Genomic DNA, 16,358 nt, shown 5'->3' on the forward strand with positions numbered 1-16,358 from the left:
TTATTTATTTATGTCCATGCTGTCCAGCAGCATAAAATTCTCTGAGAGAATTTTTTTTTACAATTTTTAATTTTGCAACACTACTGAAATTTTTTTCTGTCTTCCCAGTTCATAAACATTTTTGACATGGAAAGAACACTTCCGATGCCATAGACTATATGACGTGAATTGAACTTGCTACTCCAAACTTAGAAATAGCTAATAATATAAGTAGGGATGAAATCTTTCCCTTATGTCATTATCATAAGTAAAAAGTGATATTGCTATCAGCTACTTTAAAAAAGTGGAACAATTTAAAAAAATGAAAAGAAAAGAAAAGAGGCAAAGAACTCCTCTTACGTGTCACCACTTTCTTCACAATTGGTGTATCTCTCTCTTGCCCATCTTTCAGGACTGAGATGGTGTAAATGTATTCCACGCCTGGAGTCAGGCCAGACACAACGATGCTTCCTGAGTCTGAGGTCACCTCTCGTGGTGCTTCCCCTCCCTGGCTTGGTCGTACACCCAGCTAGGAAAAAGAAAGCAAAATAAACACCAAGGACAAATATTTCCAGAGCTGGGTTACTGCTGAGAGGTTGTGGTTATGCTTTGCATAATGTGGACTCCTCAGGAACTACACTCTGCTTTTAGCTGGGAATGAGTTGGGACCTTACTTTAGCTCTATTAAATAATGTAGCTGGAAATTCCCTGGAACTGGGTGGGGAGGGTGCCACTTAGGGGAAGTATCTTCCAAAACTAAGTTAAGGTAGCTTGTAATGGAAGGTTCCAGAGAAACATCATTACATACTGTTTTGCTTGATAAATAATCTCCTGGTACAAACCAGAAGTACACAAGGGCTTTGGGCCACATGCCCATTCATTTCTTATTTTCTTTTTACTGGAAGAAATCCTCTAGTTCTCTCTTTAATGAGTTACTAGCATTCAACTTAAATGTACCAGTCCCTGTAACACTTTGTACTTCAAAAACACTCCTTTTAAAGAAGGACAGCTTCAACTGCAGGCTGATATATTACAAAAGAAGAATTAAGATTAATGTGCCCTTAATTTTCAATCCTTTTAGTATTTTATTTGAAAAACCTAGGTAATATTGTGTCATCAGTGTTCAGCTCTAGAGACATCCTTAGTACTTTATAAGGCTCCTGAAAGTCAAAATGACACTACTAAGGGAAATTTAAAAGGTATACTGACAATCTTCAAAAAGGGTTTCTTTATATTTAAGTAGCATAATCATCAATATGCCATTTGCATATTTCGAAAAAGAAATGATCTTTGGTACATTTTTTCAAACCAACAATCATGGGGATTTAGACTTGATTTTCAATTATAATAAATAGTTCTCTCTCCACACTTTAAATGCCAAAAAAAGGAATTCTTTTAAACACATTCATTTGTATTCATCACTTCCCTAATACCATTACTTTAAAGAACATGTATCCAGATATCTATAGGGAAGACCTTAATCTTAATGTCTATTAAGAGATTCACCTAAGGGGCTTTGAACAAGTTGAGATGAAACTGATTGGATAAAAATGTGATTTTTGAGTGACTCTGAGTTTAACTGGTCTCCTTAAATTGGTTTTTGTGAACTTGTTGATACCTATTTAGAACAACACAACAAGAGCAGTTTCCCTATATATCTTTAAATCTAACTCCCTGGGAGAAAGGATAGAGAAAACAAGATAACAACTAACAGTTCCATACTAATGCTTTCCTCTTTGCAAAGCACTTTCACTGCCTCAGTCCATCTTTCCAGCAATTCAGGGAGGCAGAAGTATTGTGATGCCCTGACAAAGCGGTCAGAGAGGCATGAACAGAAACAGGACGAAACCCAAGTCTCCTAACTCCTGAGAATCCTGTTTCAACTACATCCAGAAACACGAGGGCAACCCAGGGCTGTATTACAAGGGATTAGGAACATCTGCAATTTACCTTAAAACCAATCCTTGGAGCAGGCGTCCATGTAATTACAATGGTGGTTTCAGTCACCTCTATGTTGTAAGGTGGGATGGAGCCCAGAGGCTGCACTGTGAAATGGAATCAAAGCATGTGTTCAAGACTTGGAATCACAGAGAATGCAGATAACAAATTTTATTTGTTTAATCTTTTGGCCGCACCTTGCGGCATGTGGGATCTTAGTTCCCCGACCAGGGATCGAACCCGCAACCCCTGCAGTGGAGGTGTGGAGTCTTAACCACTGGACCGCCAGGGAAGTCCCGATAACAAACATTTTTATCGAGAACCTCAGTTTTAGTCAGCTAATGGATCCAGAATGTGACATATGTGAAAATTTGGAGTAGGTCAATGCCTCTCAACTTTTCATGTGCCACACAAATCATCTGAGACCTGGCTAAAATGCAGGTTCTGATTCTGTAGGTCCACATGGGGCTAGGTAGTTTGCATTTCTGTTACACCAGTGTTGTCAGTCTGGGAATCACATTTAAATAACAAGGAGCTGGATGACCACAGAGGACCCTTTCAACTCCTTGGATTCTGAAATTTGTGTCTTTTCATCATGTTTGGGATTTGAGTTTGATGACAATAACTTTCCTTATATCATCAGTATAGAATCCCATATAAAATGTAAAACTGGTCACCACAAACTGATTATCACTCCGCTTCTTAATCATTATTTTGAGAACAATGGTTAAATTATAGATGATTATCTAAAAATAGCTATATGCTGAATCACTCCATAATGATGGCCAATTATTTTTGGTTGCAGAAAGAGATGCCATGTGAAAGGTAAATGAAATCTGCCACCATGGATGCACTTATAAATTCTAAAGATACTTTCCTTAAATATGTGATTATTCACTCAGAATAATCACACTGCAGAAATTTAGTATTCTGTCACTGGAATTAGGAATTATAATAAAAGTTTATTTCGAATCTCCTAGCATCCTGACATCACTGCTATTTCTTAGTGAAAATAATACTTTAAAAAAAACAAGAGGGACTTCCCTGGTGGTGCAGTAGTTAAGAATCCGCCTGCCAATGCAGGGCACACGGGTTGGACCCCTGGTCCGGGAAGATCCCACATGCCGCAGAGCAACTAAGCCCATGTGCCACAACTACTGAGCCCACGTGCCTAGAGCCCATGCTCTGCAACAAGAGAAGCCACCACAGTGAGAAGCCCACACACTGCAACGAAGAGTAGCCCCTGCTCGTTGTGACTAGAGAAAGCCCATGTGCAGCAATGAAGACCCAACGCAGCCAAAAATAAATAAATAAATAAATTAATTAATTAATTTTAAAAATTAAAAAAAATTTTAAATTAAAAAAAAGAAAAAGAGGAAGACAAAGAGTATGTGTACATAAAGCTGAAATAGACATTTTCAACAATCTTAGAAATCTTTTCATAAATTTAGAATCTCTAAAATATAATTGGCAGAACAAATCTTATAATAAGCATTTCGATAACTGGCTGCTATGGGAAAGGTGAGGTCTCAGAAGGCAAGACATTTGTGTCTGGTGAGTCAAATTCAGGGCTTTCAAGCGTGTGGATGGCCTTGATCACATGTTTAATGCCTTCATAATTCCTTCCTCTTTACGTCTCAACCAAATTTTTGTGCCCACTGGGGACAAAACACTAGTAAACACGTTTATACTAAATTATGAATGGCTGGTGAGACAAAGACTTATCCTCCAGACTTAGACAAATGAACATTAAGAGTCTTTAAGCCTACTCTGAGAAAGAGAAAAACAAATATCGTATATTAACACATATATGTGGAATCTAGAAAAATGGTACAGATGACCCGGTTTGCAAGGCAGAAATAGAGACACAGACATAGAGAACAAACATGTGGACGCCAAGGCGGGAAAGAAGGGGGTGGGATGAATTGGGAGACTGGGATTGACATATACATGCTAATACGTATAAAATAGATAACTAATGAGAACCTGCTGTACGGCACAGAGAACTGTACTGCACTGTACTAACACAACATTGTAAAACAACTATACCCCCATATAAATAAATAAATAAATAAAACATTCCAAAAAAAAAGTCTTTAAGTAGTACTCCGTTACTACTCAGCTCCAGTCATGGGAAAATTCAGGCCCAGCACTGCAATTCTTCCAGTGTTTTCCAATCTGGATTTTCATGTGCAATTTTTTAAAAAGTATTTTTAAAATACTGCTGTCTGAAAAAATAAAATACATGTGGGCATACTTTGTAATGGCTGCTCTACTTGCTGAACTGAAGTTCTCCTGGTTTGGAGAGATGATTCACGAGTATGTTATTATTTTGAGGGTATTCTCAGTGGAATTAGGATGGGTGACCTGTGATGCCTCCCCAGAGCCTCTGAAATCATACACCACTTGGCTGCCACTGACTTTGCCAAAATGCCATGGCCAGCCCTGGGTGACCATGTTAATGCCCACAAGAAACAATGCAGAGAGCAGTCAGCTTCTTTCACTGAACATCTGTGAAAGCCACAATTTTTTCACAAAAATATTCTCCTCAACTGTCTTGGGCTTTAAGACTGGGTGTTTTCTATTGCTTGAGCCAGCCAGCTAGAGCTTTCTCAAGCTTAAGATGATGCGCTCTGCCTGGGAAGACCATTACAGGAAACTCTCCAAACCACAAACCCACAAACTGATGGCAAACAAAGAATGTGACTGTAAGTATGAGCTATGGATTCTGGCAGGTCTTGTTAGGTGAAGGACAGCCTAGATGTTAAAAAAATAAAATTTGCCCGATTTATAAAGGAGTAAGCTGATTTTCCCCAGAAACAGCTCCGCCACCCCCTGCCGTGTGCTCTTAACAATTTAACACAAGTTATAAAACCCAGAAAAGTTGTTCCCAGAATTCAGCTTCTTAACAGTAAAAAGCTACAGAAACTTAAAGCAATTTCAAAACTATGCAAGCCCTGCTGATGTTTACAGCCTCAGAGAGTATCTGAAGTTCAAATGAAGTTGTAGAACTCACTGCTTACAGAGGTTTATTTAAATCTAAGCTTGGTTGAGCTATTTTCACGATCATCTATTCAACAAATATTTTTTGAGGGAGGGAGAGGGATGAACTGGGAGTTTGGGGTGGGTAGATGCAAACTATGACATTTAGAATGGATAAACAACAAGGTCCTAATGTATAGCACAGGGAACTATACTCACTATCCTGTGATAAACCATAATGGAAAAAAAATTTTTTTTAAAGTATACTATGTGCAAGGCACGACGTTGACCTTTATCTAATAAAAGTAGTTCTATCAGTTAACTCAAATAAAATTATATTTTTCAATAAATGTATTGTGCAGACAATAAAATAACATGTCTAATATATCAAAGTCTCCAAAAGTACTTGAAATAGTCAATATTGCCCCACCCACTCCATTTAATTATTTTTAGTATCATTAAAAATGCTTTTTCTTAGAGAGATGCAAATCAAACCTACAATGAGGTACCACCTCACACCAGTCAGAATGGCCATCATTAAAAAGTCTACAAATGATAAATGTTGGAGAGGGTGTGAAGAAAAGGGAACCCTCTTACACTGTTGGTGGGAATGTAAATTGGTGCAGTCACTATGGAGAACAGTATGGAGGTTCCTCAAAAAACTAAAAATAGAGTTGCCATATGATTCAGCAATCCCACTCCTGGGCATGTACCCAGACAAAACTATAACTCTAAAAGATACATGCACCCCTATGTTCATAGCAACACTATTTACAACAGCCAAGACATGGAAACAACCTAAATGTCAACAGACGATGAATGGTTAAAGAAGATGTGGTATATATACACAATGGAATACTACTCAGCCGTAGAAAAGAATGAAATAATGCCATTTGCAGCAGCATGGATGGATGTAAAGATTATCATACTAAGTGAAGTAAGTCAGAAATAGAAAGACAAATACCACATGATATCACTTATATGTGGAATCTAAAATATGACACAAATGAACATATCTATGAAACAAAAACAGACTCACAAATATGGAGAACAAACTTGTGGTTGCCAAGGGGGTGGGGAGGTAAGGGAGGGAAAAATTGGGAGTCTGGGATTAGCAGATGCAAACTAGCATATATAGGATGGATAAACAACAAGGTCCTGCTGTATAGCTCAGGGAACTATATTCAATATCCTGTGATAAACCATAATGGAAAAGAATATGAAAAAGAATATATATATGTATGACTGAATCACTTTGCTGTACAGCAGAAATTAACACAACATTGTAATTCAACTATAGTTCAATAAAATAATAAATAAATAAATAAAATGCTTTTTCTTTTATAGGCACTCTATCCAACAAAAGAAACTATGTAAAATATGTCTCGTTAAAAAGTTAAAAAGTAAAATAGATAATATACAGAAGTATACGTGGTCAGTAAAAGACTAAATCTACTGAAATTTCCATTCTAATGAAAAGAAGGTCATCTATGAGAAACAGACATTTACAAGAAATACAAAGATATTGATTTCATGTTAATATTTTAGAGTATCTTAGTAACATGTGACATAAAAAAGCAAAATTTAAAGGTTAACTTAGAGATAAAAACAGATTTTACTTGCCTATGATTAGCAGTTACTTAAGAAAAAGCCTTTACTAGCCAAACTTCATACACGAAATTTAAATGGAAATAAATTTTTAGTAAATTATGAATTCTTACAGGGATAATTTTATAGAGAATTTTCTTTGTGAAATAAATTCCATAGTAATGTAAAAACTAAACTTATATTCACTTTTTGAATGCTTTTTAACGTCTTACTTTTCAAATTAGTCAAAGAGTAAGGTTTGTGGAGAGCTTTTAGGAAATTGCAAGCTAGTTCATAGTTGCAATACATGCTGAAAAAGTATTAAGTTAGGTCCTTCTGGAATTCAAAGTGAGTTAAAAATAAAAATTAATGCTTATCTAGAAATGATGGGTCTCATATTTCTTTGTAATGTAAATGAGTTGCATTTGATAGAAATCAGTTTATGAATACAGTCCTCTATTGTGATTTAGATATGTAAGAGATTTAAGGCCACTTCCTGTAAAGTGTTGAGCGAAAGACAGACAGGACCAAACATTACTCTCAGTATTTTTCCTTCTGTGGAATTTCAAGAGTAATTAAAAAAAAAAAAAGCTATTCTGTTCTGCAGAAGGTACTTTAATCTGCTGCAGTCAACACTTGTAAAGAAATCATTTCCTTAGCTTCTTGTCCTGTTGGTTTCTATTCAACTGGTAGATGTTTTTGTTCCACATTTACTGCTATCATTCAATACCCAAAGTATTAGGATGTAGACATAGGTGCTGATTTTTTTTCTTGCCTTAACTAGTATTTGGTAAATTCATTTAATACAGTAGCCTTCAATTTTCAAATAACTGGGTGTTTTAAACAATGTTACTCAAAGTGCTGGTCCCAGAGAAAATAAGGATCTTGGCAACATATGTCAGGTAATGCACTGCTTCCTTCATTAAGAAAACCTTGCTTCAAAAAAGTATCCACTGAACTAAATGGTGTGCTCCATCATCTACATTCTGGCATAAGCTCCTTAGTCCATGCAACAAACAGTTTGCAGACCAGCAATGGGTCCATGGGTCACACTTTGAGTAGTAGTGCTTTAAATCTTTTTTTTTAATCAAAAAAATTATTTAATCTTGTACAAAGTTTTTTAAGTTAACTTTTTTTTTGGCTGTGCCGAACGGCTTTCGGGATCCCCAGGGATTGAACCTGGGCCCTGGGCAGTGAAAGAGCAGAGTCCTAACCACTGGACCGCCAGCGAATTCCCTAAGTTAACTTTTTAAAAAAATGGATGAAGGAGAGAGAATGTAAATATAGATAAGAACCTATGATATCACTAAGAAAAGACATTTAACCTTTGACTTACGAGTGGTGAAGACTCCAGTGGCTCTGGGGCTCTGCTGGCTGCCTTTCACGGCCACGAGGGTGGCAGAGTACTCAGAGCCCGGCTGCAGGTTCCTCAGTGGATACTGCGTGGCGGAGGGACCCACGTTGTACTGCTTGGGCTGGCCTCCACGGGTCAGGCCCACGGTCAGTCGGTACCCGGCTATCCGGGCACGAGGTGGAGTCCAGGTCACTATGACGGTGGTGTCAGTTTCATTGATAAACTGGAGGTTGGTGGGAGCATCCAATTCTAGAAAAAAAGATGAAACACGTCGAGAAATATTTGCACCTCAAAATTATCATACTGAAATCCTAAAGCTTGACTGAATTTTCTAAGTTCTTTCTTCTCCAGGTTGAAACTAAGATCAAAACCTTGGAAATATTTAGCCATGAAGAGATTGAGTGCTACAGAGAACTTTGCAAAAACTCTGTGCCAGTCATGAGAAATTGCTCACTGTTTTTGCTTGACTTTGATCCTGTGGGAAGGCTAATTTTCCAGCATGACTTTCCCATCATCCTCAGAAATTACACTAACATTACAGAGATGGTATTTAAAAACAAAAACAAATACTTGTGAAGCCACAATTTGCTCTGCTCTGAGCCAAACAGGTTAAGAAGAGAGAAATAAGCCCACGAAAATGAAGGCAAGAGGAAAGCTCCACATGGAACAAAAGTGATATTCTCTGCATTTATTCAATGACTAGTCCTTTGCTGGAGTAATAAAAGTTATTTTCACATGATTCAGATTAGACAATAATTATAACATATACTCAGAACCTCAGATTTATAGCAAGACCCCGGTGAGCTTGCACTATCAGAAAGAACCATAGAAATTGTGAGTTTTCTTCTTGAGTGTGTAACTGGCAGCCTCCCTACAATAATTTAAAACACTTTTCAGAGGGAGGAAATGTTTAAGAGGTAGTCAAGTGTAATCACTGAAAACATGGGCTTTGGAGTCAAAAAGACATAGGTCTGTGTCTTTCCAGCTCAATCATTTCCCAGCTTTGTGACTTTACAAGTTGCAGAATTTTGTATAAGCTTCAGTTTCTTCATGTATCCCCTAGGGATCATAATAAGACCTTCCTCATTAACCCAAAACGAGGATTAAATATGAGGATGAGGCTTGTAAAGAACTGGGCATATGACCTGGTGCCTAATACGCACTAAATGTTTCAGCAATTACTATTTGCAAATAATTCTACTATAAAAGGATAAAGATACTACATTTAAAGTTTGATCTAGGTATATTTAGTTACACAAAAATGGACTCAAATTTTCACTCCATGTCTCCATTAGCAAGGAAAATTAGGTTAAGTTCTCCTCTCTTAGTGCCATTCCCCCGGTACGTGTATTTGGGAAATGGGTTACCATTTAGCCTCTACGGAGCTTGTCTAAGTTTTGTTTTCAAGTTTAATGTGCTTTATGTCCAGTATACATTCCCTATCCCTTGAGTATTTTCCTGTTTCTAACTGTGAACCTACAAGTGATGGCATGCTGCCCACTCAGCACAGGTTGGAAGTGAGGGTGGAGGGTCTGGGCTGGAGGTAAAGGACCCCAAACGTACTGGTCGTCTGCTGTGCCGTCAGAGGCTTGCTCTCCCTCCCGTGGTTCACGGCGAAGACTTTGAAGTGATAGGTGACCCCAGGGGACAGCCCGGTGACTTCTGCAAATGTGTTTCTGCTGATGGGCAGCCTCTGCCCATGTTCCCCGGGCAGGTTGACGGGGATCACGTCCACTCGGTAACCGGTCACCGTGCTCTCGGGGGGCGTCCACATGATGGTGATCTTCACGTCCGTCACCTCCACAAACTGCAGGTCCCTGGGAGGGGGAACTTTATCTAACAGACAAGAGCCAACCGGTCATTTTCAATTCCTGCTGAGGACTGTTTTTAAAAAGCCAGTTTCCTGGGTTTTTAAGGTATAGGGCAATTCATAGAGCCTCTCATTCCAGAGCTAAGTTTTCTCTCTTAATCAGAGAATATGCTTTTTTGGGTTATATTTTTGTAGTTCAGTCATACTGCTTACATGTGACATTTAAAGCTTTTATGTAAAATATGTTGGTAAGCAGATGAGTTTCCAACATATGAAGTATCTTATTGAGGGGTTTAAGATAAACGTACCAAAAAAAAAAACCCCAAAGCAAACTCTTGCAACAACTGAAAAAAAATGTGGTGGTTTTTATTTTACTAAATCATTTTATAATACTTAAGAGCAACAGATGAACTGCCCGTTAAGTTTCTGGGGCAAAATATGAAGACTTTATGCTGTCAGTTTTTAATCAGGAAGGCCAATAGCCAGTTTTGATAAGTTACTTTATAGTGAAGACATTTCTGCTAAATTTCATAAGTTTAAGGATATACTAATCCATAAGACAACTTGCATATAGGAACTGTTGACAGAGACAAAGCAACCCTCCCACAGATGCAATTATTCTTTCATCTTACACGTCCGGTCGTCCCCAGCAGGCTCATGGAATGAACACAAGCCAAGGTTGGTTTTGTTCCTCCAGCAAAAGGGAGGTTAAAGATGTTACTTTCTTCAGCCTTAAGAAATAAGATACTACAGGAAGCGTCTTCAGGTTACCTGAACGTGGGACGCCAGTGGTTTCTTGTTGGATGAAGACAGGAGTACTCTCTTGATTTTCTTCCACAGCGTAGATAGTGATGTTATACTGAACACCAGGCTGCAAGTCACTGAGAGTGACAGAGTTGGCAGTTTCAGGAAGGTTGAGTTCTGTGCTACTACCCTCTACTGATGGGGAATAGACGATTCTGTATCCTGCAGATTCAGGAGAAAAAAGTACGATACACTGTTTGAAGAAACAGAGGTTTCAAAAGGTCCCCTTTCCTAACAGCCCTTAGCATCTTGCTGGATTAGTTCAGAATGAGTGATTCTTTTTGACTCGTTCAATAGTACTACTTCTTATAAGGACTATTCAGTCCGAAGATAAAACAAGAATAGCCATGCAAAACTTTTTAATATTAAATATGATCCTTGAAGACCCGAGATCCTTAATAAATGTCTATTAGAGAAGTCAGAGGGTGAAAATATTCATGTTAAACCTATTTCTTCTCTTCGAGCCCTGGATGAAGGAAGCAATTAAGGAACCACTCTGAGCACAGAGCTATCTAGCACGTCTGTGTCTTTTAGGAACTTCAGAGACAGCTGAGTCACCTAATGAGCTAAGAAGGCAGCTCAGCTGCCTCTTTAAGCATAAGTCTTAGAGTGAGGTTTTCAGAAAAATTACCCCTCTTCTGCCACAGGAATGCCTGGTGTAATAAGTCCATGAGCTGGCTTTAGACGTTTATGTGTGTGATTGTGTGTGGGTGCGTTTTGTGTGTGAAGTAGGTCAATAAAACAGATTTAAGAGGAAATGATCCTTAAGAAAGTAAGGCTGTAAGACAATATCTCTCTCTCACACACACACACACACACACACACACACACACACACACACACACATACACATCTCCACCCTGGTCCAATAATTACATAGGAGATTTAAGTGATTTGCCTGCTCACAGATCAGAATCCTCTCCCTCACCGTTTATGGCATCAAGATTAACATGGGAGCCAAGAAGAGGCGGCTAAGCTGACCTGTGATGGGCGCCTGGGGTCTGCTCCAGCGAACGACAATCGAGGTGTCATCAACCTGGTCCACAGTAGGGTCAGGCGGGGCATCAGGTGCTAACAAAGAAAGGAAGAAATGAGAAAAACAGTCAGGAAATATTGCTCTAGGTCTGCTTCACAGGAAAAAAAGTGTTTTCACACCACACAGTACACGTGTACCTGTTGTCTGTGAGGTAGACAGGATCAAACTCTGTTCTCCTTCTTCGGATATCTGATAGACGTTCACAATGTATTTTCGGCCAGGAAGCAGGTCAGGGATGTTCACAGAAGTGGCTGTGCTGGGAAGATCTTTGAAATAAAAGGGAAAGGTCACTGTCAGAGCATACCAATCCCTCTAATGACTCCATAACCTATGAGAAGGATATTTTTAAAACTACGTATTCATGGTGGGGAGGGGGTTGGTGGTGAGGGAAAACTAGAAGGAAATGTGCTATGGATAGTCAATAATTATCAATGCACTATGAGATAATTTTTCTTTTTTTCCCCCTTTTCCCAAATATTTTCTCTAAGGATGTATAATTTTAATCCACCCCCAGATTTGTAAACATAGTCCTCTGTAGTTAGAAGTCCGCGTAGTGGTTATAGGTGGGGGATGATGGGGAGTGGGTAGGAGGGATGTTCTTTTTCTTGATCTGGGTCCTAGTCACACAGTGTGTTCACTTTATAAAAATTCACTGAGCTCTATGTTTATGATCTGTGTACTTTTCAGTATGTATATTTATTTCTCCACAATAAAGTTTTTAAAAGTCCCCTAAACATGAGAATCTGAAAAGCATGAATGAGGGTATTGTGCCTCTCCCAAAGCTAACATTTTCTCCACTGCAGTCCTCATGCTGGCAATTACAGTGTTTCCAGGAAGAAAACACTTTTGTTTTGTGGACCTGTGCCCAGGCTAACGCATAACACAGCTCCCATCAGGGACCGGGAAAGTGAGCATGGCTCAGGAAAAACCCAGCTCGGTTCTAAAAAGGATCAGTTGTTTTCCAGACTCACACTGGAGGGCCGTTTGTGCAGTCTGAGCTGTCAACTACTTCCGAACTTCCCAGGCCACCTGCGTGGGTGCCCCCAGCCCCACCCCAAGCAGGGTTTCCCAGCAGCTGGTCATCCACACGTTGAGCTCACCCAGGTACTGTGGTTCGTCTCCCTCTTCACTCAGCTCATACTCCACCCGGAATCCGGACACAGTGTCGGAAGCCGAGACCCAGGAGACCACAAAGCTGCTGGCTGTGATTTCAGTCACGGATTCGGAGGTGGCCACAACGGGAGAAAAGGGTGTTGTCTCTCCCGTCACGGTGTTGCCTAGAGTCATAGAAAGAGGGGAGAGAGCCTTCAGCCACTGAGGAAATTTACTAGCATCGTCTGTAGATGATCAGGTTTTAAAAAATGTGGGTGCCATCCATGGAATAATATGAATCGAGATGGAAGGCACTTCCTGCGGGGAGCCCAGCTCTGAGAAACGCGGGCACAGATGGGCTGGCGGCTGGGGTACGTACTGGTCACCACTGAGCTTGTGCTGGTGGTGGTGAAGTCGAAGCGTGTCATCTCTCTTTGGCCGTAGTGCTGGACGCTGATGAGCTGGCCCTCGTATACCACACCTGGCCTCAGGCCTTTGATGGTGTAGGAGTTTAAGTGGCCCGGAATGGTGGCTTCCTTCCAACGGTCTGGAGAATTTTTCTAAAAATTTAAGTTTAAAAAAAAAAAAAAAATCACACAAGTATTCACAAAGATGAACACTCAGAGATGATGTGGAGTATTCTTCAAAGAAGAATGAGGGGTCTATGCAGCTCCATTTTGGAGGAAAATCATGGAAAATTGGAATCGGAATAGAAACCTGTAGCAGAATTTGTTAACATTAATAATAATGATTATTAAACCTAATATTTACTGATAGCTTACTACGTGCCATGCTCTGTGCTGCTTTCCTTGCATACTCTCATTTGATCTTCATCTCCCCCATCCTCCAAGTTACTGGCATTATCACCCTGATTTTGTAGGTGAAGAAACAGAATTATGTGACATGGACAAGATTACACAGTGGGAGGTCCTGGGCACCTTCCTTTTTGCCAGATTAATTATTCAATTTAATATCAGCAACATAATATGTAGATCCCAAGTTTTGCCTTTCTCAACTTTTAAATTTCTATAATGAACAGAGATATATTCCTCTCTGCAGTGGGAAAAGGACATATATTCTATCTTTCACTTGGTGGGCTACAAACCAAGTTTCTTGCAGAGCAGTCAAAGGCATAACATTCCTTCATGACTCAGTGCCTGGGACAATCACATACAAGGTTTAACTGCTCTGGTTTTATGACTCATTCTTGGATATGAACCACCCCTCAAAAGTGGTTAGCCAACTTTGGGCAAAAGAATGCAATCTGCAGAAGAATGCGATCTCAGTTTACTTAATCTTTGTCTCCAGTTTATACATTCACATCCTGTCCAACTTCATTAATATATCATGGCACAAAATTCTTTGCATTAAAATGTGTAGAAAAGAAACATCCTTACTTCAAACAAGCTGAGATCCTTTTAAGTGTATATTCCAAACTAATATAAGTCAAAATACATTTTTAATACCCAGTGATTTAAAAAAATTATCCAATCAACCAGTTCCTCAATAATTCAGACACTCAAGTGTCCCTTTATATTTTTGAAATAAATGAAAGTGATCCTAGTACTCTTTAAATTTAAATATGTTGTGAAAAAATTAAATTAGTCATTATAATTAGCTCAGATTTAACAATAAGCCTTTCATGCAATGTGAACTTTGTTGGTTTGCTATCAGAAGAAAATACTCAAGAATAAACTCTCAGGTGACAAACATTAAGGAAAAACCTGAAATTGTTAAAAATCTCAAAGAAATTAATAACCTCCACTCTTTGGAGACTTTCCAACTTAATATACTTTGTATACCTATGTGTATCCCTTATTACTGTGGTCTCACATAATACTTCAGAGTTAAGTTTAAAGTAAATAAAACTGGTGATGATAAGAAAAAATGAGAGACAATAAAGTGTTGGAGGGGAAATATATTGATTCCATCGATTAACATCATTAGACACACAGCTCTGCAAACAGCTACTCCATATACTGCGGACATTAACAAAAGAGGGTGAGAGAAGAAAAAGAATGATTTCAACAGCTTGAATTTTTCAAAAAGAATTTAATACAACTGCATGAGTTGGTCAAATGTTTTGTTTTGTTTTGCTTTTAGTTCCTAGAAACCAATAGCTGTGATTAAAAGTGGGCATTTTTCTCCTGTGTTTAAAATAGTGTTTCTCAAATTATGAGTCATGCATTTTGGAAAGATAGCAGGGTGGGTTTGAGAGGGTAAGAGAAACTAAAATTTAATAGACCACTATCTTCCTTAGTGTGATTTCTTCAATTTCTAGATGATTATTAGGAAATCACAAGGTCACTCATTAAATACACTAACTATCCCTCATCTGTACTTCCCTCTCATCATCTCTCTCCCTTCTATCAAAATAACTTCATAGGATAGAAAGTGAGGTTTAAGAAATGATGATGGAAATTCCCTGGCGGTCTATTGTTTAGGACTTGGCGCTTTCACTGCCATGTCTGGGGTTCAGTCCCTGGTCAGGGAACTACGATCCCGCAAGCTGTGTGGTGAAGCCAAAAAAAAAAGAAAAAGAAAAAGAAAAGAAATGATCATTTAAAAAGTGAACCAAAAAAGAAAGATATTAATTTAGATTTTTTGTTGTTCAAATCATGGAAAATGATGCCAGTAATTTTTTTTTCCCTTTGATGGAGTTGCAAGACATACGAAAACTTTAGATTCTCTTTCCACACTAGATAAGAGTAATTTTAAGCCTTATCATTTTGAAGTCTTCGCAAAGAAGATCTTTCTAACATGAAGAGTTAGTTGGTTTAAAATACCAAAAAAAGCTAAATCAATATGTCAATTAGATTGACCACATATTGTTTGGTCACTAGCAAATACAATGTGAATATAGTTCATCAGATCTATTTGCTCAAAAGCTGGAAAACATTTTCAGAATCTGTTAATTTCAAGAGCCGCAATATCCAAGGTTTCCGAGTAGGATACTCACCGGTTTCCATCTGAGAATGTACTTGGAAATGTGAGATGGTTCTGGTGCATTCCATTGGATGGGGTGAGAGTTGGGCTGACTGGGGGTCTCAGTGATTATTACTTGGACAGGACCAGTTGAACCTGAAAATGAAAATGTGAGATTTGGTGATCTTGAGTATTCCCTCACTTCAGCTTAAAATTTAGTGCACATGGGTGGCCATCATTAAAGACAGTTTTGCTTATCCGTAAATGGGAGCACAATAAAAATTACCTGAGATTAATTTTTTACACATTGACACTGGAAATCAATGAGACAAATCCTTTTTTTTTAATTGAAGTATAGTTGATTTACAATGTTGTGTTAATTTCTGCTGTACAGCAGTTATACATATATATACATTCTTTTTTATATTCTTTTCCACTATGGTTTATCACAGGACATTGAATATAGTTCCCTGTGCTATACAGTAGGACCTTGTTGTTTATGCATTCTATATATAATAGTTTGCATCTGCTAACCCTAAACTCCCACTCCATCCCTCCCCCACTCCCCTTCCCCTTGGCAACCACAAGTCTGTTCTCTGAGACAAATCCTTTTTTAGCAGATAAATTATTGTCCTTCACATGAGAAATGCATATAGAACTTGTTTATAAGCAAATAAAATGATTTTTTAAAATGCCACTTAGTTTGCTTTCTTTTCCATTTTCAAAGAATTGTGAGAAAATTGTGGAACTACCCTAACACAAATAATGTAATACAGAATACAAACTTCATTTACTCATTATACTAAACTTCTTTGAAGGAAATTCTAGTTTGTGGAGCCTTTCATCAAGAA

At 38.5% G+C, this 16,358-nt stretch overlaps 1 protein-coding gene across 1 annotated transcript in view; it reads right to left on the reverse strand.

Moving 5' to 3' along the window:
- The window catches only part of FN1 (fibronectin 1), a 69,665-nt gene that overhangs the window by 32,555 nt on the left and 20,752 nt on the right, over positions 1-16,358 (reverse strand). The window contains exons 13-22 of the mRNA XM_057551357.1: positions 15,542-15,663; positions 12,962-13,142; positions 12,591-12,767; positions 11,628-11,756; positions 11,436-11,525; positions 10,422-10,616; positions 9,404-9,676; positions 7,823-8,089; positions 1,930-2,024; positions 291-508 (exon numbers count right to left, since the gene is read on the reverse strand). Of these exons, the coding sequence (XP_057407340.1) occupies positions 291-508; positions 1,930-2,024; positions 7,823-8,089; positions 9,404-9,676; positions 10,422-10,616; positions 11,436-11,525; positions 11,628-11,756; positions 12,591-12,767; positions 12,962-13,142; positions 15,542-15,663 (1,747 nt within the window). The remainder of the gene's footprint in view (positions 1-290; positions 509-1,929; positions 2,025-7,822; positions 8,090-9,403; positions 9,677-10,421; positions 10,617-11,435; positions 11,526-11,627; positions 11,757-12,590; positions 12,768-12,961; positions 13,143-15,541; positions 15,664-16,358) is intronic.

Source organism: Balaenoptera acutorostrata, chromosome 8 (genome assembly GCF_949987535.1).
Source record: "Balaenoptera acutorostrata chromosome 8, mBalAcu1.1, whole genome shotgun sequence".
NCBI classification, from domain to species: domain Eukaryota; kingdom Metazoa; phylum Chordata; class Mammalia; order Artiodactyla; family Balaenopteridae; genus Balaenoptera; species Balaenoptera acutorostrata.